Consider the following 25,934-nt stretch of genomic DNA (forward strand, 5'->3'; position numbering starts at 1 on the left):
GTGAACCACCTTACCCTCATCTACGGCTTTGGTGACCGCTTCAAAGAAGTCTATCAGGTTTAGGAGACATGATCTGCCTTTTACAAACTCAAACTGAGTAGGGTCCACAGTTTGGAGATTACCAATGTCATTGTTTATAAGTTGCATGATGAAATGTTCCATAGCCTTGATGACCAGGCTCATCAGGCTAATAGGGCGATAGTTCCCAGGGTCCGTGGTGGTTCCCCCTTTTTGGAGTGGGATTAACCATTGCTGTGTGCCATTCAGTGAGCACAAAGCCTGAGGTGAGGCTATGATTGAACATGTTGGGTTGCCAGTTTGTTCTGTAGTCCATGTAGAACGCAGCCTGGGATGTTGTCAGGTCCCATGGATGCTGTGTTCTTGGCTTTGGGGAGTGTTTTTTTTTACCTGTGCAGCCATGATTACAGGAACTTTGCATTCCTCTGGTATTAGAGATGGGCTCTTTAGGGGATGAGAGGGGGGTAAAGTTAGCACTGAACCTATCTGCCAGGATATTGGCAATATCAGTTGGTTCTGTATTTTTAGTGCCATTTTGCTGTAACTCAAAGCAGATCTGAGTGTTGCCATTGAGATTCTTGACGTAGCTATAGAATGGTTTGTGGTTGTCTTTAGAATCAGTGGTGATTTTGTTCTCATAACTAGCTTTGGAGGATTTTATGAGGGATCTCAGCTTCTACTGAGGCTGACCAGGGAGTTCCTCCAATCATGGGATTTTACTCTTTTTTTGCCACAGTTTCTTTCTTCTGTTGTAGAGTTTGTTTATGGCAGGGGACCACCAGATTGGCTTCCTTTTTTTGGAGGATAGCATATTGGTTCTGTTAGGGATTGTACGATCCATGCACTCGTGTAAGTGCTTATAAAGTGCATTTGTGTAGGATTCAGCGGTCGTATCTCTAATGTCCATCAGCATGGGTGTCGTGAAGTTTGTCACTTCTGTCTTAAGAAGCGTGAAGTTGGCTTTGGAGAAATTTTTTACGGTGGTTTCCCTAATGGGGGGTGGGGTGGGATGTGGATGTCTAGGGTGATTAACTTGTGGTTGGATCTGACCAACGAGGAATTGACCTCTGGTGTGGAACACTGGTTGCCCATGTTGGTAACGACCTGGTCTAGGATATTACTGCCCCTGGTGGGGGTGTGAATAAGTTGATCCAAGACGTTGAAATTTATGAATTCCAGAAAATGTTGAGCACAAGAGTTGGTACATGAGGAGTTTTCCAAGTTAATGGTGAGGTAGTTAAATCACCCATTATTAGAGTGTTAGGTTGTACCCTAATATGTATCAAGAAATGAGGAGTGGGAATCCTGGGGCATGGTGGGGGATCTGTAGCAAGGTACAATTTGGAATGTGGTCTTGCCCAGAGTTAGTTACATTTGGATAATCTTGGATGCATTATGCTTAGCAACTAGCCTGGAGGTGTGGATATCCTTAATGAATATGGACACACCTCCGCCTTTAGGGTTTCGGTCCGGGTTAGCTGGCCAAGAGGTGTGGTATGAATTATAGCCTAGTAATGCAGGGGTGCTCTCTGGAGCCTTGAACCAGGTCTCTGTCACTGCACAGATGTCGATGTTCTCCATTTTAAGGAGTGCCTCGAGTGAGTGCATTTTGAGGTTTAGGCTTCTAGCATTGAGTAGCATTACCCTCAGATTTTGCTTGCTTGTACCTGTTACGGTGGTGAATTTGTCATTTGAACCTTGCCTAAAAAAGGCACTGTAGGGGTGGCAAGAGCCTTAGGCAGTATCCGGAATCCCAAGGGTGACAGGTGCAGGCCATCTCTGGCAAAGCATCGTGGTTTGTCGACCATGTAACCCAGGCAGACAGATACTGGATCCCCTTAAAATGACACCAGAAGCTTAGCCAATTGTTGAAGTCAATCATTTTGTACTTGTACTGTGGTATCATTCTAGGTGATGGCAGCACATTCTCCATAACATACATCCTTTTCACTAAGTAAGCAACTAACAATGAATGCCAGAAACACCAAAGTGATATTTTTGGTACTTTTAACAAACTAAAGAGCATGCCACCCCCTACTCACCCTTTTTTCTGCACTAACATAACTATAAAAGTATATTGCCTCCTTTAAATGTTTAGGTGTCACTCTATATCTAAGCTTAAATAAGTCATTTCACATCACCGCCATGAAAGATAAACTGTCCTTTTCTCTTGTAGTAAAGTCCCCCATTGCCTTACCAACAAAGACAAAAGGCAAACATCTCCCTTCACCACAGTTAGAATAGCCATTGCAAGTACTCCCCTGTGCCTAAATGAAAAAACAAACGAACCTCCAGATTCTCTACAACACAATCAACTGCTTCATTCATCTCTCCCCTAAACCTAAGCACCATTGTGTCACTCTAAAATTAATGCTTCTAATCTGTCCTGCAAAAAGAACATGTCAATTTAGCCAAAACAATATACTGAAATAATACTCTATTAACTCACAAGACTGGCTGTAACAACATTTCATATCCACTTTCCTCGAAAGCTAAGAGTACTCCTATGTTTACTAGGCTCAGTAGCACCCTTTTATCGACTATGCATTCTAAGTTCTTAGACATAATTTATTGGAGTCACTCACTAGCACCATCTAGAGTATTTACAAAAACTCCAGATTTAGAGAAAAAAGTTAAGCTTCCTAGAAAAGGTACCAACATGCACGTTTTCCAAACATCTGTCTATACCAGTAGCTTCTTTCGCCTGACCTTTAAACCCTCACACTTTTTCTATGGCGCATTCTCCCTCTATTTCATAAGTCTTTTACCTTCTTAATCACAGCCACATAGTACTATTTCCCCTTTATACTTCTCACTTCTAATCCACTCACTCCTTCAGTCTGAAGATCTATGGAAACTACATAGTATGATTTATTTGGTATCTTGTATCTCTACATTATGCTTGTGAAATTTCTTAGTTCCTCATTCTATATTTGTATACATGCACACACACACACACACACACACACACACACACACACACACACACACACACACACACACACACACACACACACTCACATATATATGTATATATATGTTTGTGAGTGTGTGTGTGTGTGTGTGTGTGTGTGTGTGTGTGTGTGTGTGTGTGTGTATGTATGTGTGCGTGTGTGTGCTCGCATGTGTATAGCATATGTTTTACAGTGTTTGATATTATTTTTTTTTTATTTATTTACAAACCCATCTATATAATTTGTAATTGTTTCCTGTTTTATTTCTTGTAAAACATGAACTTTTCTTATCTTGTTCCTGTTGCAACTCCCTGACCATGGCTATTTCCAGTCTACTTCAGATCAGGCTACTACACTCTTAAACAAACAAAAATACAAAAAACAAATGGAAATATTGGTCTTAAAGTGACTGAAAGATATATCTAAAAGTTAAGTGATGGCAAACAAAACTGGAGCTGCTATATACCCCTAATCTTCATGGCAGTAGAGATTACAGGTTGCTCCTATGGTACTTCTGCCCAGTAACGTAGTCTTTATATTTCTGTAAATAGTATGCAAGAACAAGCTCTGTCAAAGGATGTGAGGGCTTTATAGTAAACTTCTTGGCAGATGGATATAAGTGATGCTAATGGAATGGAGCTAGAATGAATGATTAATGAGCTACTGTAAGTTGACTGTAAATGTTTTCATCATCATAATTTGAGGGCTATACATGCTAAATTATAATGAATGATAAAGCTGAGTTCAAGGCTTTGAGTCTCATGAATAACACCATGCATTTGTACTGAAGAGCTTTACGTGTTTCGACTGCAAATCTTTAATTTAATTTTCTAGATCCACTATTGAAGGCATGGAAGACAGACAAGGTATATCTAGTCAAGACCACCTGCTTGGCCAGGGAGTTAATGAAGTGGGGAGCTCCTTCTGAAAATCTTCCATTACCTGCCTTGTTTTGTGGGAAATACTTATTCTTTCTTTCAGTTAACTTATCAGGAAAAAACATTACACAGCTAGATATTACCGGATCTTGGTTTCTAAAGCTAGTGACCAGTACATTTAGGAGAAAATACAGTTATACTGTATATGATATTTTGTTTACAAACTCTGTTGACCAGGTTAGTCCCACTATGCCTAGGTCCACTTTTCAGGGGAGACCTGAGGTGGCATTCATACTGACTAGGGGACATTTGGCCAGATAGGTACAATTGATTCTTTCACCATCTTTCTGAACTACCACCAACTCTGGCAGATATGACCTCTGGTTAATGTCTCATCTGAAGTATGGATAATACCTCCGGTTAATGTCTCATCTGAAGTATGGATAATTACTTTTACTACTACTCAGTGGCGGCTGGTGACTTCAAATCAAAGGGGGGCTGCAGGAGACAGCTGAATGGGTGGGGTCAAGGGGAAGGGGTGTGGTCAACTAGAAAGGGGAGGAGCTATGCTCAAAACCACAAAATCTAACTTTAATTAAATACGCTGCCCTGGGTGGCAAACCATCATTATGAGAGTCCAATCAAGACAAAAATAAGTGTAGAAGAATAAAAATATTTCAATGCATTGGCTGCATGACAGCTTACTTATTATCTAGAGGAAACAAAAGGCTGTGAGGCATGAAAAAATAAATTACTTTTTAAATACATTACTGGAATGCCAGTCAAAATCAAGCATAAGAAAAACCAGAAGCACTCAACTCAAACCACTTCTCCTTGCACTGCAGTTCTAATTATAATATATATTCAGCTTTATTAAAGTACCAAGTAACATGCTGAAAGTAGAAATCTGTGATACCCCCACTTGTAAAAATGTTTCTTATCCAAAAAAGACCTGCTGCCTGACCTCTGTCTACTTGTTTCATGGGGAAAACATGATCAATGTAAAAAATGAAAAGCAAACAAGAAACAAGCAGAGGATACATTGCTTAAAGGATTACTGTACAGGTTATGGACCACACATGATTGGCATTCTGTTTAGTTTATGGGTAAAGTCTGTAGAGATGACTGGAAGTCTCCAACAAGTGTAATGAGCTTTTTAAAATAATGGAATCCTGTCCTTTAATACCAAAGGCTTATACATTATCTAGTCAAGTATTTTCTGCATGGCAACAACAGAAAGGCTTTCAATGTTGGCAATTCTTTAACAGTATGCTTATTAAAGCTTACTTGCATCTTACGATCTCAGACAAGCTTACCTTATGGTCATTAAAGCATTGCTACTTAATCACAGAGCAACAGACACTTTGAGTAATAAGCATAAATCTGAGTAATAAGCATAAAAACAGTACAAAAATATGACAGAAACCAGACCGTTCTGCAAAATCAAGGACAGATGAAAAGCCACTGTAGCACTTGTGTCTACCTTGGATGGGGGGGGGGGCACTGCACATTTACACTGCATAACTACTCCTTGCCTTGCTTGAACACATCCAGAGTCACTACATGGGGGAGTGGGGTGCAACAAGCATGTCACAATTTGAAATGTCTCTGGCTGACTGTGATGGCCCTGACACATTTGTCATACCTCTCAACCTCAGAGCAAGAAATCTGGACAAAGCCATACACAGAAGTGGGCAAAGGCCCAAAAATAAGGACAATTTTTAAATATTGCTCTAATAAACTTAGAAAGATAATAGAAAAAGTCTTGCATTAGTATGAATTTTCTTAAGGGTATAAAATCTGAAACTCAAATGTCTGTCATTTTCTAACTTCAGTCTTTAGTGATTTGTCACTAATTTGCCAAAAAACACAATTTTATGAAAAATGGACCAAAAATGTGATGCAAAAATATAAAATAGCCACACAATACAGCTGGGAACCTGTCAAAGCAGGGACACTTTAATATTAGTACTGCTAACTTGAGCAGCTGACAAAATAAAAGAATCTACATGCATTTCAAGTAATCTATAACTTTGATTATTACAGTTATTTCTTAATTGTAAACCCTCCATGTTTTCTTCCAAAATTGCTATTTTGCGGAGGGATTATTAGGGGGAAGAGCAACATTTTGAGCCAAAATCGGGGACAGTTGAGAGGTTGGCTATGCCTAATTCTATAAAGCAATTTATTTGCATGTACCTTTCAATCTGTTAATGCAGTAAACCTGAACAAGGCCAAATATATTGGGGAACATATAAACAGTACTTAAAATTGCTCTTGTATAAAGTGAGACAATTGTTAGAACAGCTCTTACTTTAACATGCATTTTTCTGAAGGTTATGAAGTCTGAAACTCAGTGTATCATTATTCAGTGACTTAATTCCTATAAGAAGCAAAAATCTATTAATTCTTTGAAAATCTGGACAGTTGGGAGGTATAGTTCAGCTGGGCCTGTCTGAGTTTGCTGCCCTTCCCCCCTGACAAAATCATGGTTGAATGGAGCCTCTGCAGCCATTCCAATGAACCATTACTTGGCTATTTCACACCATTTACCATAAACACTAATGTGCATACTGCTTTACTTCTATGATGAGTTGGACTTCATTTGAAAGTTGTATTTTGTATTTTACAGCACAAACACTAAGATATCTGTTAAACAAACCTGGCATTAAAACTTCTCTGCCCTTGAAACTCACATTCATTGAAACAACATTAAAACCCACATTCAAAGAAAATACATTTTACCCGTGGCAGATAAAAATAAATTCTGGGCTGTTTTCAAATCATAGGCCCCTTGCATATGAAACATACATGTGCTCTTTGATACACCTTCCTATTGCTTTGAACATTTTCCCAGTAAACAATGAAACAAAACTGCCCAATTCAGAACATTTCCATCATAAAAGTCTACTCAAACTTCTACAGTCCACTATTATCAGTAAATATGCACAATTCTACAGTCCACCATTATCAGTAAATATGCACAATCTCTGAAGTAGTAAAAAAGTCATCTAAATAATTCCACGTTAAATAAATCTGTAATGAAGAGGTTGCTGCTAGCAATCACCTTTATATTTCATGGCTTCATCCAAAAATAAAGTGTCTGATGCCCCTGAGGAATAAATTGCCTAAATTACATTAAAAATAAGCTAGTAATATTGCAATAGGAAATGGATAGCAAACTCATAACAGGCTCATAGTTAGTATCTTAACTTTCAGTACGGCAGCATTCACCCCTTATGGGAGTAGAACCAACAACCTACTGCATCAAAAGCAAGTACACAACCTGTTGTGCTATTAGCAATGTGAGCCGACTTAGCATAATCAGCACTAAACTTCTCTTCCCCTGCAGCTCTCAGCTCCTTGTAAAATCTATGCAATACTCAACTGCATCTCAACTTCGCAGCACAAGAAGTCTGGAAAAAGCCAAATTTATTGGGGTGGGTCAAAAGGGCAAAAACCAGGGACACATTAAACATTGCTTGTATAATCTTGGAAAGCTGCTAAAATAAAATGCTGTGTTACCACCATACCTTTTACTGCCAAGTTTAATGTGCAAAAGAGTCAGAACAACATACCACTATGCCAAATCACCTGCTTTGTGAAAGAAAAATGCTGTGTTACCACCGTACATTTTACTGCCAAGGTCCCTGTGCAAAACAGTCAAGAGCAACATACCACTATGCCAAATCAGCTGCTTTGTGAAAGAGAGGAAGACTGAAACTTAAATGGCTATCATTTAATGAATTCAGTTCTCACCATAGCTGTCAACCTTTTAGCACAAAACACCTGGACAAACCCAGTAATGAGGGAATACAGCCCTCAAACATATTCAGTGAATTCAGTTCTTGCCATAGCTGTCAACCTTAGCACAAAAAACCTGGACCAAGCCAATAACAGGGTATTACAGTCCCAAAAATATGGACAAATTTCAAATAGTCATCTTATAAACTTAAAAAAGTTGCTATAATAAAAGGTTGTGTTACTATATATTTATTGCTAGAATAAAAAGTTGTTTTACTATGTATTTTCTGAATAATATGAAGTCTGAAATTCAAATGCCTGTCAATTTTACTTCTGACGGAACAAAAACAATTTTCAGCAGAGGCCCAGGGAGAAATACTGTAGACACATGTCTTTGTAAAATGGCAGGACACCAGAGCAAATCCACACAAACACAAGGATAAGATGCAGACTCCACACAGAAGGCACCCCAGCCAAGAATCAAACCAGAAAAACCTATAGCTGTGAGGCAACAATACTGCCACTGTACCATCAAATATGTAAGGATGTAAACATTCAGAAACCTGAAGTCTGAAATTCAAATGCCTGTCAATTTGTTAATCAGGACAGTCTGACTTGGAACAAAAAATAAACAATTCTCAGCAGAGGCCCAGGAAGAAATAATGCAGACATGTCTTTGTAACATGGGAGGACATAAAAGCAAACCCACACAAACACAGGGAGAAGATACAGCCCCCCCCCCACAAAGAAGGCACCCCGGCCAAGAATCAAGCCCAATAACCTGCAACTGTGGGGCAACAATGCTACCACTGCATCATCAAATTTCAAGCATTGCAATATTTAAAAACCACAGATATTATGAGGAATAGATCAGATGAAATATGAGGCAAAAATCTGCAATTTTTTTACAAATGGTGGTGGGTAGGGAAGTCAGGTCTTTAACACCTGCATACAAGGTACAGGGTTCAAGCCTGAGGTATTCCCTACCACACCACCATGAGTCTAACCACCAGTATATTGCAACTGGGGAATTTTCACACACACACACACACACACACACACACACACACACACACACACACACACACACACACACACACACACACACACACACACACACACACACACACACACACACACACGAAAACATACACACACACACACACACACATACACTCACACACAAATCCCTCACACACACACACACACACACACACACACACACCAAATCCCTCACACACACACACACACACACACACCAAATCCCACACACACACACACACACACACACCAAATCCCTCACACACACACACACACACACACACACACCAAATCCCTCACACACACACACACACACACACACACACACCAAATCCCTCACACACACACACACACACACACACACACACACACACACACACACACACACACCAAATCCCTCCAGCGACCAACAGCAAATCCCTCCAGCGACCAAATCCCTCCAGTGACCAAATCCCTCCAGCGACCAACAGCAAATCCCTCCAGCGACCAACAGCAAATCTCCAGCGACTGACCACAAACAGCAAATCTCCAGCGACCGACCACAAACAGCCAAACAGCAAATCTCCAGCAACCGATCACAAACAGCAAATCTCATGCGACCAACCACAAACAGCAAATCCCTCCAGATTCACTTACCTGATGATGTATCATGTTTGACCAAAATCCACCCGCGACATTGTGCCAGCCAGCGACCAAACCCTGCTACACCTACCTCCTGACTGAGCCCGCGCAATGAACATCCCACGAGAGCAACTCACCTCTTAGTCCTGATTGGATGTAATCCCACGAGAGCAGCTCACCTCTTAGTCCTGATTGGATTTGCCTGCAGCCAATGCAGTCCGGACCTCCTCTTCTGTGTAGTCATTCCCGCAATGATTCCTGGGTGTATTTGCAGCAAAGATTGCTGGGTACCTGTGTTTCTTTATCCGGACTGCAGTCTGGACTCATGTCTTTTTTTGTTTTTGTTTTTTAGTTTAACAGATTTTTTTTCTTTCTTTTCTAGGTGGGAGGGCTGCAGTCCAGCAGTCCAATACCACGAGCCGCCCCTGCTACTACTATTAATATCATTGCTATTATGATGATTATTTACTTAACCATTCTAAATAGTCATAGTCATAGTTACTGAAGGTATGTGGTATGACTCAAGCGCAGAGAGTGCTATGCTTTTGGTTGTTGAATACTTAACCAGTAAATGAGGACAAACTTCAGAACGAATCTGCTCCATTTATCTCTATTTACTTGGTGAAAGCCTGTAGCACTAAAGTTACCTTCTGTATGACACTGTAGTGCATCATTCTAATCTATACTGAGGTCATCCAGGAAGAAAACATCCTACCTGCCAACAGGAAACCATAGCTCATTAAGGACAATCAGAGGCAAAGCTGGATCAACTAGCACCTTGAGCCTGTTCCACCCCCTTGACTCTTCAACTGAAAAGCACAAAAAAAGAGCTTCTGCAAAATGCAGAAAGCTAATTAGCTTCCTACAGTACAGTAGCCAATACAAGAGTCCCTCCCGCCCAAGTTCTTCAAGAGAGGTTAAAAAAATGGTCTTCGGATTCAGATCACTGTAGGCTTCTTTAACAAATCTGGCCAAACATATTCCCCCACCCAAATCCATGCCCCCTACAGCCCTCAACAGAAGACAAAAATGTCTTCAAAAATATTTATAAAATGAAAGAACTGAAGTTCTACTAGAAAAGGGTTTATGCACTTTCTTCACTGTTGTGTGACCTTGAAGCTGCTGATATATATCATTAGCAGGGGGTATGGGGAGGTGAAAGGGGGCCTGCCCCCCCCCCACAAAAACGTTGGTTTTGAATGTGGTTAGATTTTTTTTCAATGTTTTTATTTAGATGTTTTTCAGTTTAGATATTTCTAATATCAGCTTTATGTTGGTTTTAGATCACTTTAGGTAATCCCACACATACACTTGCACACACACGTGTGTGTGTGTGTGTGTGTGTGTGTGTGTGTGTGTGTGTATACACACACACACACACACACACACACACACACACACACACACACACACACACACACACACATAATACTGCTTGTTTGACCACACAGACTTGCTTGACATTGTTTGAACAAGTAGTAATTGGCATTCTCATTTTGTGACCTTCTGGTCACATTATTAAGCAATTCGACACTGTAACAATCGCTAAAACAGTAGTAAACCATAGCTATGTACATTCTTCTATTTCAGTAGTGCTCTCAATATATGTAACTCAATGGCACAGTCCAGCCTTTTCAGCAGTCAGTGACCATCAGTTTCATAAGTGTGCCAAGGTGAATGTGTGATTAATCTAGCCCACTGAGCAGAAGTCACTGATATTTCATTTGACAAGCAGTAGGAGTTCAGTAATGGAGAACCATGGATAGTGTCAGATAAACCTTTAACTACACTGTACCTAGGAGTAAGAGAAAGGGCATAATTAACTTTTTAAATGCAACAGTTTCGTACAGCAGTGGGAATTTAAAATAATGATATCTGGTAATGGATCTTGTGATGACTGTAAACCACTAATAATTTGTCTTTTATAACAAATCTCTAACTTTATCCACCAGACTTGAGGAAAATAAATATAAGTTGCCATAAAAGTGGAAACAAAATATTAAACTAATGGACTTTATGATAATCTTTACATAAGTAATGTAAATGATAGAAATGAGACCTCTGATGAAAAGTTTCTCATGGGATTATACATCACAGGTATTTTGATGTCTAAAGAGATTATTTAAACAGAGTAATGATGCTTTCCCACTTCCTAGTCTTATTTCATTTTCACCGCTACAGTATTAAAGCAGAGCATGTGAATAAAACCTGGAAACTTACAACATATTTTTAATTATCTATGTAGAACCAAACAGAGCTCCAGTCAGGATATATGCAAGAAGTTTGTCATCATCAGAAATTGAAGTTTCTTGGGATATTATCAATGAAAATGCCAGCAGAGGAAGGATACAGGGGTATGAGGTAAGGATGAAAATTTAAAATTTGATGCTTTTTGTGAATGTTTACTTATAATTCACATAAAACAATGAAATAACTTACTGCTGTTTCTAAAGTAATAGACATCAAGGAATCATATGGCAGTTTTGACAGGCATTTGTAAATTTAAGAGGTACAGTGTATTTCAACTGAAATACATGTAATACAACTCACAGAACTGAAAACTATTCAAAAAGAACATCTGTTATTTCTATCTAGACTTCTTTGTGAAAAGGCAAAAGAAAAGTTGTCTGGATTATATCGCTATTCAGAAGTAAACATGTACTGGCTTTTGTGTATATGCATATGATTTTATCTTATTTTATTCTGAGTTTTATGTCTGTTCATATCTTTGTTGGGATATATAAAATATATAAATGAATAAGTGTTAATGTTTGGAAGTTTTATTTATATACATGCCCATCCAGGCAACATAAAGTATTCATATCAGATCAATTCAATATATAATTGTATCTGAGCATATGTTATGTCTCTTTCCTTGCTTTTTTGTCTCTATCTGCATTTCAGGATATTTTTCATAAACAGAGATTAGTCTGCTCCTGAGATTTAATTATTCCTTCTGCTTACTGCCTATATCACAGCAAATATTTCACTAAAATAATTTGAATACTCTGAATGCATTCATTTTAAATTATTAAATGCAATCTTTCATCATAAACTGACATTATTTTTTTTTTCATTTATATCCAGCAGAAAAAGGAATAAGATGAAATAGATTCTAGTTTCAAACTTCTCCTCAAAATTTATCAGGTTATTTTTTTATTTTTATTTTTATTTATTTATTTCCACTTCCTTAATTGTGTAATTAGATTAGTTGGCAGACCATTTTCAGCTATGACCTGGCCAATGCATAATTTTAGTGGCCTGTGTATTCTTTGGACGTATTTGGCAGTGTCTCAATGACTGTTCCTGCTCCTTTTCATTTCTCCCTATGTACTTATTTAGTTAGTAGTCCTAATATACTACTACTAGTCTTAACCCTGAGTTTATTTTATGTTTTATTTATTTAATTAAGTAATTCATTATTTCTGTTAGCTCACCTGGAAAGGCTAAGACACCAAGGCATCCCTTTCAGCGGTGGAGAATAATATCACACAGAGTGCATAGAATGTTAGAAATATATTTATTATATTTATTATTTACAATGTTCATTGTCTGCAAATATAACACAGCTAACAGTAATAAGTTGAAAAATGTAGTGAAAGCAGAAATGAAGCTACAAAAAATTATTAGCTTATAACAAAGTTGTTCTTCAGTAATGACATATAAAACAGTTGTAATTATATATCTGCATATTTCCATTCAAATTCAGAAGTGTTTTCCCTATAACTTGCAATAGTCGAGGTGTGGAATATGTTTATACATGGAGGTGTAAGGCCTGAGGAGACTGGGATGACTTGATTATGTTAGCAGAAAAAACAGGCTGGTAGCTGATAGACAGTCTCACTGTAGAGTAAGTGATATGAGTAGTAGGGAAAGTTCTGTTAATGCAGCGATAGAGTAGTAGGTGAGGAAGTGTCTATGTTATACCTTTGGAAGAAGTGGCTCAAAATACAGAAATAGTTATTCCATGTCAGTACATATTCTTTTAGTTTTTCTAGTACTGTTTTGGTATTTGGCTCAGATCTAATTTCAGCAGAGACAGAATTACATAATTGTAGATACAGACACAGAAATACTGGGCTCTGTTCCGTACTGACTCTCGTTCATGCTCCTTCTTTGTCAAAGCTGTATCTGGTGTTAGTAAATGCCATGATCATAAGGTGTTAGAGGTTGTCTGCAGACAATATTAAATGTTTTCCTTGCAAGTGATCTTTTAATTGTGTAAACTGATTGATTACCATTTATTCAAACAGTGGTGAGAATTCTGTTATGGGACACAATTGCTGATTGGTCTAAGCAGTGCTTAAATGATATAAAAGACTCTATCAAGGAAATAGTATAGACTGTTGCAACATCTTCTGAAAGGGTAAGAGTGCACAGCATTACATTGCAACATTTTCTGAAAGGATAAGAGTGCACAGTGTTGGAAAGATAAGAGAAAGGATATTTTTTTTTTGTCATCAGATCTGGAGGTTGGGTGAGGTTGCCAAATGGAGTATGCATTGACCATGGATCCAAATGACCTAGCTATAGCTCATCTGTTTGTTTTAATTCATAACATCAGACTTCCCAATAGATTGTCAATGGAGCAATGATGCTTTGTATATGATAACTGTTATCAGTGACTGTTCCATCAAACTCTAGTTATGCAAGTGCATTCTATTGAATGGTTTCAACTCTACAACTATATGAGAAGTGAAGACAAGTCTCCCAAGACCCTCATGTTGGAAGTTTTGTTCTCTGCAAACCAGGACTAGTATAACTACTCCACTGTCACACTGCCTTGTGGTATATTACAAACATATTTGAGTCAAGGCCTGTTTGAAGAAATTGGCTTGTATACTCAGAATCTTCATAAAAGTTATTTGCTCACATAAATGAAGACAAATGATTTTAGAAATTGATAGAATAACACTATTTAAATAAAGAAAGCAAGTAGTCTGAAGAAAGTGAGACTCATGTTCACAGTGAAGGAAGATGGCATATGGGTTTTAACTTTATCAGTGTCCTAAGATGGTGATATAAGAGTCCCGGTATTACCGTAACCTATATTCTATTGTTCAGCAGCAATGGGACTAGGGAAATGTATACAATACCTTGTTAAACAGTATGTGCTACACGGGAACGCCAGAAGTGGCACAACTGTTAAAGAGAGCATTCTTTTAGGATCGGAACTCAATGGCATCTCCCTGAAAGCCACTCTTACGGCCAACAAATAACATAAAGAATTGTATTATGTGACTGAAGACTAAAATACCAGCAAAAAGGATGGAAGCCATAGCTTTTGACAACTCAAGATCTATGACCAAAATTATTAGACCTAAATCTCAAGCCTTTCCCCAAACCTCATAAAATGTATCATACAAGAGTAGGCAAGAAAATATAACAATAAAATAATAATAAATATAATTTATTTATTTATTTGTTACTATTTATCACTTTTGTTGACTGGAGTAGTTTAACTGGGTTGTGGTAGACCCTTTTTTCAGTGAAGGCCCTTAAAAGAAAAGCTCCAGTTATAAAATAGTCAATTTTATACAAACAGAGAAAAATGTCAAGGTTAAAGTAATAATATGAACGTACAATAATCGAAAATCAGCACTACTTGAGAAAATTTGCAATCAGTAAATATAGATTCATTACATATTAATACAATACAAATAATCAAATACAGTGAGGTTCAAATAATAAGTCCAGCAAACATGACCTTAATGTAAAACAAGAAAACTTTTCCACAGTGAAAATCCATTTTTCAGTGTTACAGAACTCTGCAACTATGCTTATACACAATTAGCATACTTCATTGTCAATCACAGTATGGTAACTTTACAACTAAATTGTTCACAGAAAACACCAAATGGAAATTTGTACTATTAATATTATTTCCCAAATAAGAAGGAAATTGATGTGTTGAGTTTTTCTGTCCCTTCTAATGATATTGTAACTAATCAGAATAAGAGTGTTGTATACATTCATTTTGCTTCACTTTATATTTGTTGCACTTTGAATCCACCAGCTATAACTCACGGTTACTAGGAACATATTGATGCTTTGTGCTACACCATTACAAGCAGATAAAAGCATAAAAATATACTTGTATTATTATACAGCACTGGAAAATTTTATTATTTTACTATGCCTTTCAAAATAGTACAGAATTAGATAAATGTGTCAGCCGTTTTTTTTTATTTTTCAAGATGCCTTGCAGCAAATATGCCAAGTGGTTATAACTTGCCTGTTTTTGGATATTTACATTCAAAAAGGAAGCTGGTGTTGCAATTACCCTCCCATACACACACACACACACACACACACACACACACACACACACACACACACACACACACACACACACACACACACACTCACAATCTATACAACATACTAGGGTCAGGGAGGTTAAGGGAAAGGTGAAGGTCTCCTTAAAAATAGAATGAATTATCCGCCTATCTGGCTGTCTGTCTATCTATCTATCCATCTGTCTGTCTATTTATATATCCAGTGTATCTAATATAATCTGTATACTGTCTACCTGTTTATCTACCTACCTATTTAACTGTTTAAATAAAATAGAATGATGCCAGTAAATACATTTGAGGAAAAAGCTTATACTGAACAAAAGTAAACTATTTGCTCAACTGGCCTTAGTTAAAATGAGCACAAAAACTGCTCCAGGTTGTTTTCATACTACACAAATGTCCATCTAACCCCAGTTAGTGCTCTTTGTTGTCACTCGTACTTTTAAGATGATATAAAAGGACCACTTGACCTAGATAGTATGCCCATATCCCCATCTATTATACAAGGTCTGAATTCTGCATAGCCAAAAATTTATATTTAACTCACTTTTTTGTAGAGACACCTGCAGTTTCTCTCATGACTTCATGAAATTTGTCGCAATTGTTTTAAACTTTGATAATTTCTGGAAGGCTGCTACAGTCTCAGTAACCACCATGAGCCTGTCATATCCATTCTCACGTTATAGTCTCACATTCTCAAGTACTTCCTTTTTCTGTAAAAGATGGTGCATTTTTGCATTGTGATGAAGCTTTCAGGCTCTGATATTTACAAGTCCTTCTACATCCATTTATGCTTTTGTTTATAACAGCTTTATTGCTTATATTTGTTTCTTTAGCTAAAGGGTGCAGTTTTCAGATACACAACATTTCTTTCAGTGACAGTGAATAGGACCTGGTCAGTACTGATATAACTTATGTCCTTACATATGAAAGGACACCATTTACTATTAACTGTTATGGACACTACAAAAAGTGTGCCTCATTTTGGTGTGAATGCAAAAGCAAATAAATCTGCACATGCTCAGTAGCATTAGCATAAACTTTTAGTTATGTACTTACCATAACAATAGATGTATGGGACCATCTCGCTTACATTCTTGACAGATGGGCTCTGAGCCGACAATCGGCTCCAACTCGGCCGATACAAAAGCACAAAGTCTCTCACTGGCTGGGCCAACCCCCTATCCCAGGATGCACCTTGCCCAAACCCCCAGATCTTGTTTGCCCCACAATAACTCATCCACAAGCACCAATCCAACCAGAAAAACGTATGGCAGGAGAGAAAAAACAACACTTCCTGGTGACCAACACAACAGAGTTTCCTCCAGATCCAACAGGTAGGGGGAAGGAGGGCGGGTATGTAAGAATGTAGGCGAGATGGATCCCATACATCTATCGTTATGGTAAGTACATAACTAAAAGATGTAATGTGATCCTATCTCGCCTACATTCTTGACAGATGGGACAGCGTCCCTAGCACCTTGATCCTGGGAGGCTCACTGGAAGACAGTCCTGAGTACTGTGGAACCAAAGGACGCCTGATCCCTGGATGCCACATCCAATTTATAATGAGAAATAAAGGTATGTGGAGAAGCCCAAGTGGCTGCCGCACATATCTCATCCACAGACAGTCTGGCATGGAAGGCCACTGAAGTTGCCATAGCCCTAGTAGAATGAGCTCTAACTGGAAATGGAAGGTCCCTCCCTGTTGATGCATAAATAAATGAAACTGAATCCCTGATCCATCTGGCAATAGTGGACTTGGTTACTGATTTGCCAATTCTGTTGTCTGCAAAGGTCACAAACAGCTGGTCTGACTTCCTGTGCTGTTGTGTCCTGTCTAAATAAAACCTCAGTTGTCTATGCACATCCAACTGATGAAGTCTGTATTCTGCCTCACATGAAAAATTTGGAAAGAAAACTGGTAGCTCTATCGATTGTTGCAGACAAACAGGAGAAGAAACCTTAGGAAGGAATGACGGGTTCAACCGTAGGGAGACTCTATCCTTATGAAAGATCAGATAAGGAGCTTTGACAGAGAGGGCTTGAATCTCTGAAACCCTTCTGGCTGATGTAATAGCTACCAAGAAGCTGGTCTTCCAAGATAAGAACTTTATGTCACAAGTGGCCGCTGGCTCGAAGAGAGGAGACGTCAAGGCTCCTAGAACCACATTGAGATCCCATGGCAATACAGGTTGTGACACCGGAGGGAGAAGTAACCAAGCTCCCTTGAGGAAGGCCTTGCACAATTTATGACTCATGAGCGAGGGCTCAAAGGCTACATGGTAGTTAGAAATCGCTGCCAATTGGACTTTAACGGTGGAGACAGCGGAACCCTGTTGAAAAAGTGTTGCCAGAAAATCTAGTACTGCTGAAACTGGGGCAGTCAGAGGGTCAAGGTTGTGCCGCTGGGCCCAAACGGCAAACCTCTTCCATTTATTGGAATATAACACCTTACTGGAAGCCCTGTGTTAAGAAGACAGTATCCGGACCACCTGCGGCAAGAGGATATGCTGTCTGACTAATGACGGAAGTGGAGCAGCCAAGCCGCTAGCTTGAGAGTCCACAGAGAAAGATGGGGCTGACCCGACTGCAGGGTCAGGAGGTCTGGAACTGGATCGAGAATCCAAGGACCCTCCGCTGCATACTTCCGGAGGAAGGGAAACCAAACTTGGCGGGGCCAGTGTGGAGCGGTCAGAATCATGCTGCTTCCCAAACGGATCACCTTCTGAATCACTTTTGGTAGTAGAGGGACCGGAAGGAAGGCATAGAGCAGACCGGAGGGCCAATTGTGGACAAGAGTGTCCCTGGGTGACTCCCCTGGAGGAGGAATCAGGGAGAAGAAGTCACTGCACTTCGCATTCCAGGGGCTGGCGAAAAGGTCACAGCAGGGAAATCCCCACTCGTAGAAGATGTGAGCCGCTACTTGGTTGTTCAGGGACCACTCGTGAGGCATCAGAATAACTCTGCTCAGCCTGTCTGCTATCACATTGGACTTCCCCGGAATGTGCATTGCTACCAGAAACCTCTGGGAGGCGATCGCCCATTGCCACACTCTCATTCTTCCCTGCACAGGGGGTAAGACCTGGTTCCTCCCTGATTGTTTAGGTACCAAACCACTGACATATTGTCTGAGAATACCACGATGGTACCCTTTAGAAGAGAGGAGTGCAGTGCCTGCAACACTAGGAGCACTGCCCTCATTTCCAGAACATTGATGTGCAAGTGGGTTTCATGATCCTACCATGTGCCCTGGACCATCCTGCCCAGATAATGCCCCCCCCACCCTATCTGGGAGGTGTCCGTGGTCAGTGTGGCAATGGGAGGGGGGGGGGAATGACTTCCCTTGGTTCAGGTTGGAGGGGAGGAGCCACCAACAAAGATCCCGCCGGCAGGATTCTGTAATGAGAATTGGGTGGGATAGTGGCAGCTCTTGGTATGACCACTGGGTCGATAGGAGCCATTGGAGAACTCGCATATGCAGTCTTGCCAGAGGGACCAGAAGAATGGAAGCAGCCATCGATCCTAAAAGCTGAAGAATCATCCTGGCTGGGGCTTTCTATCGAGGCAGCAAGGCTAGCACTTGGTCCTGTAATATCTTTATCCTCTCTGTTGGCAGAAATCCTCGCATCACTACAGAGTCTAGCTCTGCACCTATAAAAGCAACACGCTGTGATGGCAGCAATACAGACTTTTCCCAGTTGAATGTGATTCCTAACCAATGACCCAACTGGATGGTGGCACACATGGCTAGAGTGAGGAGATGCCTGGTGGGGGTGGAGAGGAGCCAGTCATCTAGATATGGAAACACCTGGAATCCCAGACATCTCAGGTGAGCCGTCACAGCTGCCAGACATTTGGTAAACACCCTGGGGGCTGTGGTGAGACCAAAGGGCAGGGCCTGGAACTGAAAGTGACTGGTTCCCAGGCGGAAGCGTAAATGAACCCTGGACGCTTGGTTTATCTTGATATGATAGTAAGCGTCCTTGAGGTCGATGAAGCACATCCATACTCCTTTTTCCAGCAACGTGAAAATAGACTGTAATGTGACCATCCAGAACTTGGACTTTTTTACGAAGCGGTTTAGGCGGCTGAGGTCCAGAATGGGTCTCAAGTCCCCTGTTCTTTTGGGCACCAAAAATAACCTTGAGTAAGTTCCTAATCCGGTCTGGTCTGCGGGGACTGGCTGGATGACTCCCTTTTCGAGCAGCTTTGTGACCTCTATAGCTGCTTGATCCCACTGACTGGGTGGTACGTCCGGGATTCTCCTTGACGATGGAGGGGGATGGATAAAGGGAATGGTATAACCTCCGGCGATGATACGAGGCACCCACTGATCCTGGGTGATGGAACCCCAGGCCAATTGGATGCTCCGAAAATCGACCCCCGACTGGCAGTCGGGCAGTCCTATAGGGACGCTGGAAGGAGGAACCATGAAATGATTCACGGTCTCCTGTGTTGCGGGGTCCTCCGCCGCCTCTAGGGCGACGTCTTCCAGAATAGTTCCCCCCTCCTCTGCCTCTGGAATATATAACAGATAGAGGTAGTGCATATACACATATATTTTGTAAACACACATGTGCACACACACACACATATATCCAGACATGCATTTCTGTGATCCTGCTAAAACTTATATTTACATTGTCTATTACTATTAAAACAGTTTGGGGTTGAGTAATCATATTTCTTGTATAGACTGGTGTACTTTATGTTTTTCATAGCATTTCAAGAAGTTAAATCCCATTTTTTCCTCTGCAGGTGAAATACTGGGAATATGGTGAGAAAGAAGAAAGCGCAAGGAAAATAAGAGTTAATGGAAAAAATAAGAACATCTCCAAAATCCCAAACCTAAAAGGCAGCACAGTGTATCAAGTTGCTGTTAGAGCATTTAACACAGCTGGCACAGGACCGTCTAGCCCTACAGTCAGCATGACAACTAAAAAACCACGTATGTATCTTCTTTTTTTAAATGTTACAGTCCAGATAATTTTTAATACTGCATTTCAGCTAGCCATAATATGTACAGTTAAATATTTTACTGTTTCATTTCTTTTTTCTCTTTTTCTTTTAATTTCTTGCCTTTTATTTTGTGGTATGGGTCTGCTTTTTTTTCATAGGGCTAGCAGTTTATCATATCTTGCCAATTTCTATCTCTTATCCTCTGCAAGAGTGCAAAATAACCTTATCTTTTTTTTTTCTGACTTAACTCTGTTTCAAAACACATCGTGTAGATTATAATTCAGCAAATAAAGGTTATGCTTATCTCTGAGGAGGAGTATGGCAATATTTTCCCTCCAAGCTGCTAATGTATAAAGCTATAGATGTTGTACTAAAATGTCAATAAATGCAAAACCTTGGGATACTGCAGAAGATGTTTTTAATAATGTTAGTTTTTTTTTTTTTATTTTATTTACATCAGAAAACTATTTTCTGATGTTTCTGATAATGAATTAGGGCAATTTTTATAGCATAGCATAGCAGCCAATGGAATAAAAAAAAGAACAAACAGTAAATACCACAAAAATATGTAGTGTAATATATACATCATTTAATATCCTTTTTTTATACATGCTAAGGAGAATATAAGAACTACATAGCTCCAAGCAACCACGGAAATGTCTTGCGATGGATTTATAATGAAAGCGTACTCGGGCAATGCCCCAAGCCTGCAATACTAAGTCAGACTTCAGGCAGTCCAAAATAAGGCATTTACAGTTCCTCTGGTGAAGCATACAAATGAAGAAGCTCACAAGCTTCTACTGGCAGGGCTCACAACAACTCCTGTTTCCAAAATAAATGGATATGTCACTGGGCTGAACTCTTAAATAAGTGTCACTTGGTGAAGCTTGTCTGAAATGTCACACATGCTCTGTTTGGAAGTCCTGTTGCTATCTTGTCCCACTAGATATTGACCATTCCTGTGTGACATAGTTGTCTCTGAATGTAGGTGCCCCTGCTAAGGACAGACTAGATGAGGCATAAAGTTCAGTTTTGCATTATTATTGTGTTTGTCAGCCTCTGCTATCCTACTTCCTAACCTTATTCTAAACTATAATTCACCTTTACTTAATGGAACACATCATCACGTGTTTGTGCAAATGCTGTTGAACTATTACGATTCACCCATGTTTACTTGTTGACAATTCCCCACCCTATATTCCCTTGCCAGACACACCTACAATAATGTTGTGTTTAGTGCCCTGCTATCACTTTTTGACCCATGCCCCACACAGGGCATCTAAGCGCACATAGCAGGTGAAACTTGCAAAACAGACTGACAGTTTGTCTGCATTACAAATCCTGGTAATTAGAAATACTCACAATCTGAAATGGTACTCAGTATACTCATATAGGAGTATTAATGATGAAACACCAACTCACAATTTGCAGTGATCTCACTATCGCTTGTACCACTGATTCAATAACTTAAGGTCATGACACCATGACCTCTGAGCTATTCCATGTACAGCTGTATATATGGCCAGTCTGCAAGGTCAATGTACTGAACCATAAAACTGTTCAAAGGTTGCACTTGCCTTTAATTAAACATCAGCAGCTAACTGTATTACCTGGCCGGAATGCGTTACATTTAGTCCAGCCCAGTACTGCAGTATCCAAGTCTGTCTTAGATGCAATACTGTTATGTTTCTTTGAGTAATAAGCAATATTTATTTTATCTGATCTTTGTTTCATCCTATCGCTCACATTAGTGATCATCTGAAGAGCAACATATAATCTTTGAGAACAGCACAAGATCATTTGTTGTAGTGGCACTGGATGGTACCATATGCCAACTGGTCAAACACACAAGGGCAGTGAAATTAATCTTAAATTGACTGCTCCTTTGCCAGTCAGAGAGGTGCTTTGGAGTTTACAGTCATGGTTCATCACTAAACAGCATAGCAGTAACATTGCTCAGATGTCTGCAGTGATGCTGTACCTGGGCTATAACATGCTGGCTTTCAAAACACAAACATATTTTGCGTATGTATGTATAGCTTCATATTTTAAAACTACCTTTCTAGTGTCAGATGGTAAATGGGAGAAAAATGGCTGTCCAAAAAATTCAGACTTGGAAATCCTTAGCTCCTTGGTGATGTGAGGCTGAGGTGAGCCTGCAGCCATCAGCTGTGTACTGTAACTTGTCCTTGGCTTAAACCTCCATGTGCAAAGTGTCACTCTCTCCAAGAAAATGTCTTATGCACTCCCATTTCTTTCTCCACCCCCCTGAACAGATTGCAGAGAATGTGCAGCTTCACAGGAGGAGGTTTGAGCACCTCATGGAGTGCCAGGGTGAGTAAACCTGTTACAGCTAGGGCAGCTTCACATGTTAATAATCATCTCAGTTGTCATAGCAGTAGTGAAGGCAGGCATGGGTTTTTACAAGGATTGCCACATTATCAAATGTTCACAGCAGTAGGTTATTTTTTGGATATGTTATCATTTGCCAGCAGTCTAATGGACTGAAGATAAATTGTCTCCATACAAGTAAGTTATGTTGTATACTGTCATAGTTTAGGATCTATCAAATAAAGTTCTGCTGTTCAAGATGCCATGATAATAGTTGTTATTAAAAGCCAAACAGGAATGTTAGAAAATATGTATTGCTGTACAACTTTGAGCCATTTGTGATTTTGCCTGATATCTGGAAAACTACAGCTACCCATATAGGGACTGCTCAGCACAAAGGATATAGGTGTTAAACCTTGCTGTACTGATGCTTAGGTTTAGCATGTTTAGTACTGGACTGGAGCACCACATGGCTAATTGTATATATGTCAAGGCTGCATGCTTCCATGGACTTGTGCCTGCGGCTCAACATATTAATGAACTGCTTGCCTGTTATTATGCTGCCAGTGGGTTCAATTCCCATATCAGTAGACTATTTTGATGACAGTTTTGTTTGCAGTTTGTGTTTGCTGTACCTTACAGCACTGCATTTGCTATGTGCCATGGGAATGTATGTATGTGGTCTCCATGGCACTAGTTTGACTTTCAGAAATCCAACTTTATTAATCTGCTTTGGCTGCTGACATTAATGCTTATTTAACAGCAGTGTTCAGGTTGAGTGTACAAAACGATGAGCAGCTTGAGCCTTGAACTTATGAAGTGGATATGCTGATGAGTCTGGGTTCTATTCTCAACCTTGGTTAATTTATTCTGAGGCTGCAAACAAGACCACTCATAGCATAACACAGTAACACTTTAATACAACAATAAAACAGTAAGAATTTGCATCTTGAGGCCATATATGTCAAGACTACATTTTCTGAGTGGGTGCTTCAATGGTCCTTCTGAATACAGTACCACATCAGCATGATGTGTCCATTGTATTGAGCTGTGTGTTGTGTCTTTCATTCTGCAAATGTGTGACATGCACCATTAGTGTATGCTTCTCTGCAACCTTTTCTTAGACTGCTGATGAAGCTCAGCTATAAATGCATTGTTTTTCAGATTATAGGTGCTGAAGGCTATGTGCTCAGGTCCTGTCTGGATTGTATATAGACACATCATTGTTATGGTGGGCTGAGTCTTTCAGGACAGATGCATTATAGTAAAATAATCAGACAGATTATGTTTTAGCAGCATTTTTTCATAGTATGCATAACTTTCTCTCCCCTACCCTCTTTCTTACTATTCTTTCCATTTTATGCTTTTTATTCTGTCTCTCCATTTATTTTACATTTATATACAACAACATCCATGATACAGGCCTGACGCTCCATCAGCAGTGGCTAAACAGCACTGCTACCAACACCACATCCATCTGTGTCCAAAGCTGCCCCTGTCACCTCAGTGTCCACTAAAACAGAATTTGTTTCTCCTTCTTTAGATGTTGATAATATTACTTCCAAAGAATTTAGCCTAATTCTAGAGCCTACATTTGAAAGAAAACTAGGCACTTTGCAATGCAAGATAACAGGACTATGCACATATTTCTAAAGAAGTTCTAAGAAGATACTAGGACAGAAAAAAAATGAGATAGGAATTTGACAAGCAAAGACAAGAAGCTCATCAGAACCTGCATTGCATTAGCCATGAAGTTATGCCAAACCACTGGAAGAAAACTGAACAAACTAAACTTGTATTTTCCAGCACAGAAAAGCCATTGTGCTTTAGTGTAAGATTTCTGAACTGCATAATCTTTTGCAGGTAGGTGCTATAGGAATAATAGGAGGTTGCAGCAAAACAATTATCTTCAAGGATGGTCTGAACAAGCATTCACTTATGTTGAAAGAGAAAAAAAATACCTTGATAAGAAAATAGTACAGTTGTGTAAAATCTTACCATAATGGTGGATGTTCCTGCCTTCACTGCTGTAGTATTCTTAACATATGGGATTCCCTGCCACGGAAGCCTGGCATCCAGCCAGTCTAATAAAGACTCCTGTTGCTTTAAAGGTATGCTAAATGTCACCCGCATGCTCCTTGTGTAGTGTAGGGTATAAAGGTGATGTTCAGGTCTACCTTCGTGAGAACTGATTGCCCCAGTAGGAACATCAGTGCAAGGAACCCAAGAGGTAATCTGTACATCCAAGAAGGTAGATGACTAGGGGGAAGGAGGGAGAGAGCAAATACTGCAGCAGTGAAAGCAAGGACATTATGGTAAGATTTTATACATCTGTACTATTTCCTTAGATTCATTGCTGCATTTATTATATGGGTGAGTGCCAAAGCTCAGGAGGAAGCTACGGAGGGGGAAGGAGCAGAAGATCCCCCTAAAAAGCCATGAAGAATGGCACTAGCAAAACCAGCCATAGCTCTAGAGATACCATCTAACCTATAGTGTTTCATAAAGGTATGCATAGAAGTCCTGGTAGCTGTTTCAAGAAGAAAAAATAGTACTGAGCCCTTGAAAAAAGCACCGGAAGAAGCCACAGCTCTAGTAGAATGAGCCTTGACTGAAGAGGGAAGGCTTTTGCCATGAAAAGTGTAACAAAAAGAAATAACATTAGAAATCCAAGAAGAAATAGTTTGCTTGGATACAGCAAGTCCCAAAGATCTAGGATGAAAAGAAACAAATAACAGATGAGATTTTCTGATAACATTAGTCTTATCCAAATAAACTTTGAGTTGCCTATGCACAGCCAAAGTGTACAGCACCCTCTCATGGTCAGTTTGCAGAGAGAAGAAAAAGTAGGCAGAGTAATAGACTGATTAAGTGATAGCTCATTAACCATCTTAGGCATAAAAGAAGGGTTAGTATACAATGACAGTCTGTCCTCATGAAAGATCAAAAAAGGAGGACAAGTCATAAGGGCCTGTAACTCAGGCACCCATCTGGTAGAAGTATGAGCTAACAAACGAACTATCTTCCAGGAAAAATGTTGCAAGGAAGCTGAAACAGCATGTTCAAAAGGAACCCGAGTCCACTTC

General features: G+C 39.7%; 1 protein-coding gene across 2 annotated transcripts in view; it reads left to right on the top strand.

Moving 5' to 3' along the window:
• Positions 1-25,934, top strand: part of CNTN4 (contactin 4) — a 3,809,844-nt gene that overhangs the window by 3,724,165 nt on the left and 59,745 nt on the right. For both annotated transcript variants that reach the window (XM_044078010.1, XM_044078011.1), the window contains exons 20-21: positions 11,502-11,617; positions 20,317-20,506. In XM_044078010.1, coding sequence (XP_043933945.1) covers positions 11,502-11,617; positions 20,317-20,506 — 306 coding nt within the window. The remainder of the gene's footprint in view (positions 1-11,501; positions 11,618-20,316; positions 20,507-25,934) is intronic.

This window comes from Protopterus annectens, chromosome 7.part0, assembly GCF_019279795.1.
Source record: "Protopterus annectens isolate FY-2018-M chromosome 7.part0, PAN1.0, whole genome shotgun sequence".
In the NCBI taxonomy this organism is placed as follows: Eukaryota; Metazoa; Chordata; order Ceratodontiformes; family Protopteridae; genus Protopterus; species Protopterus annectens.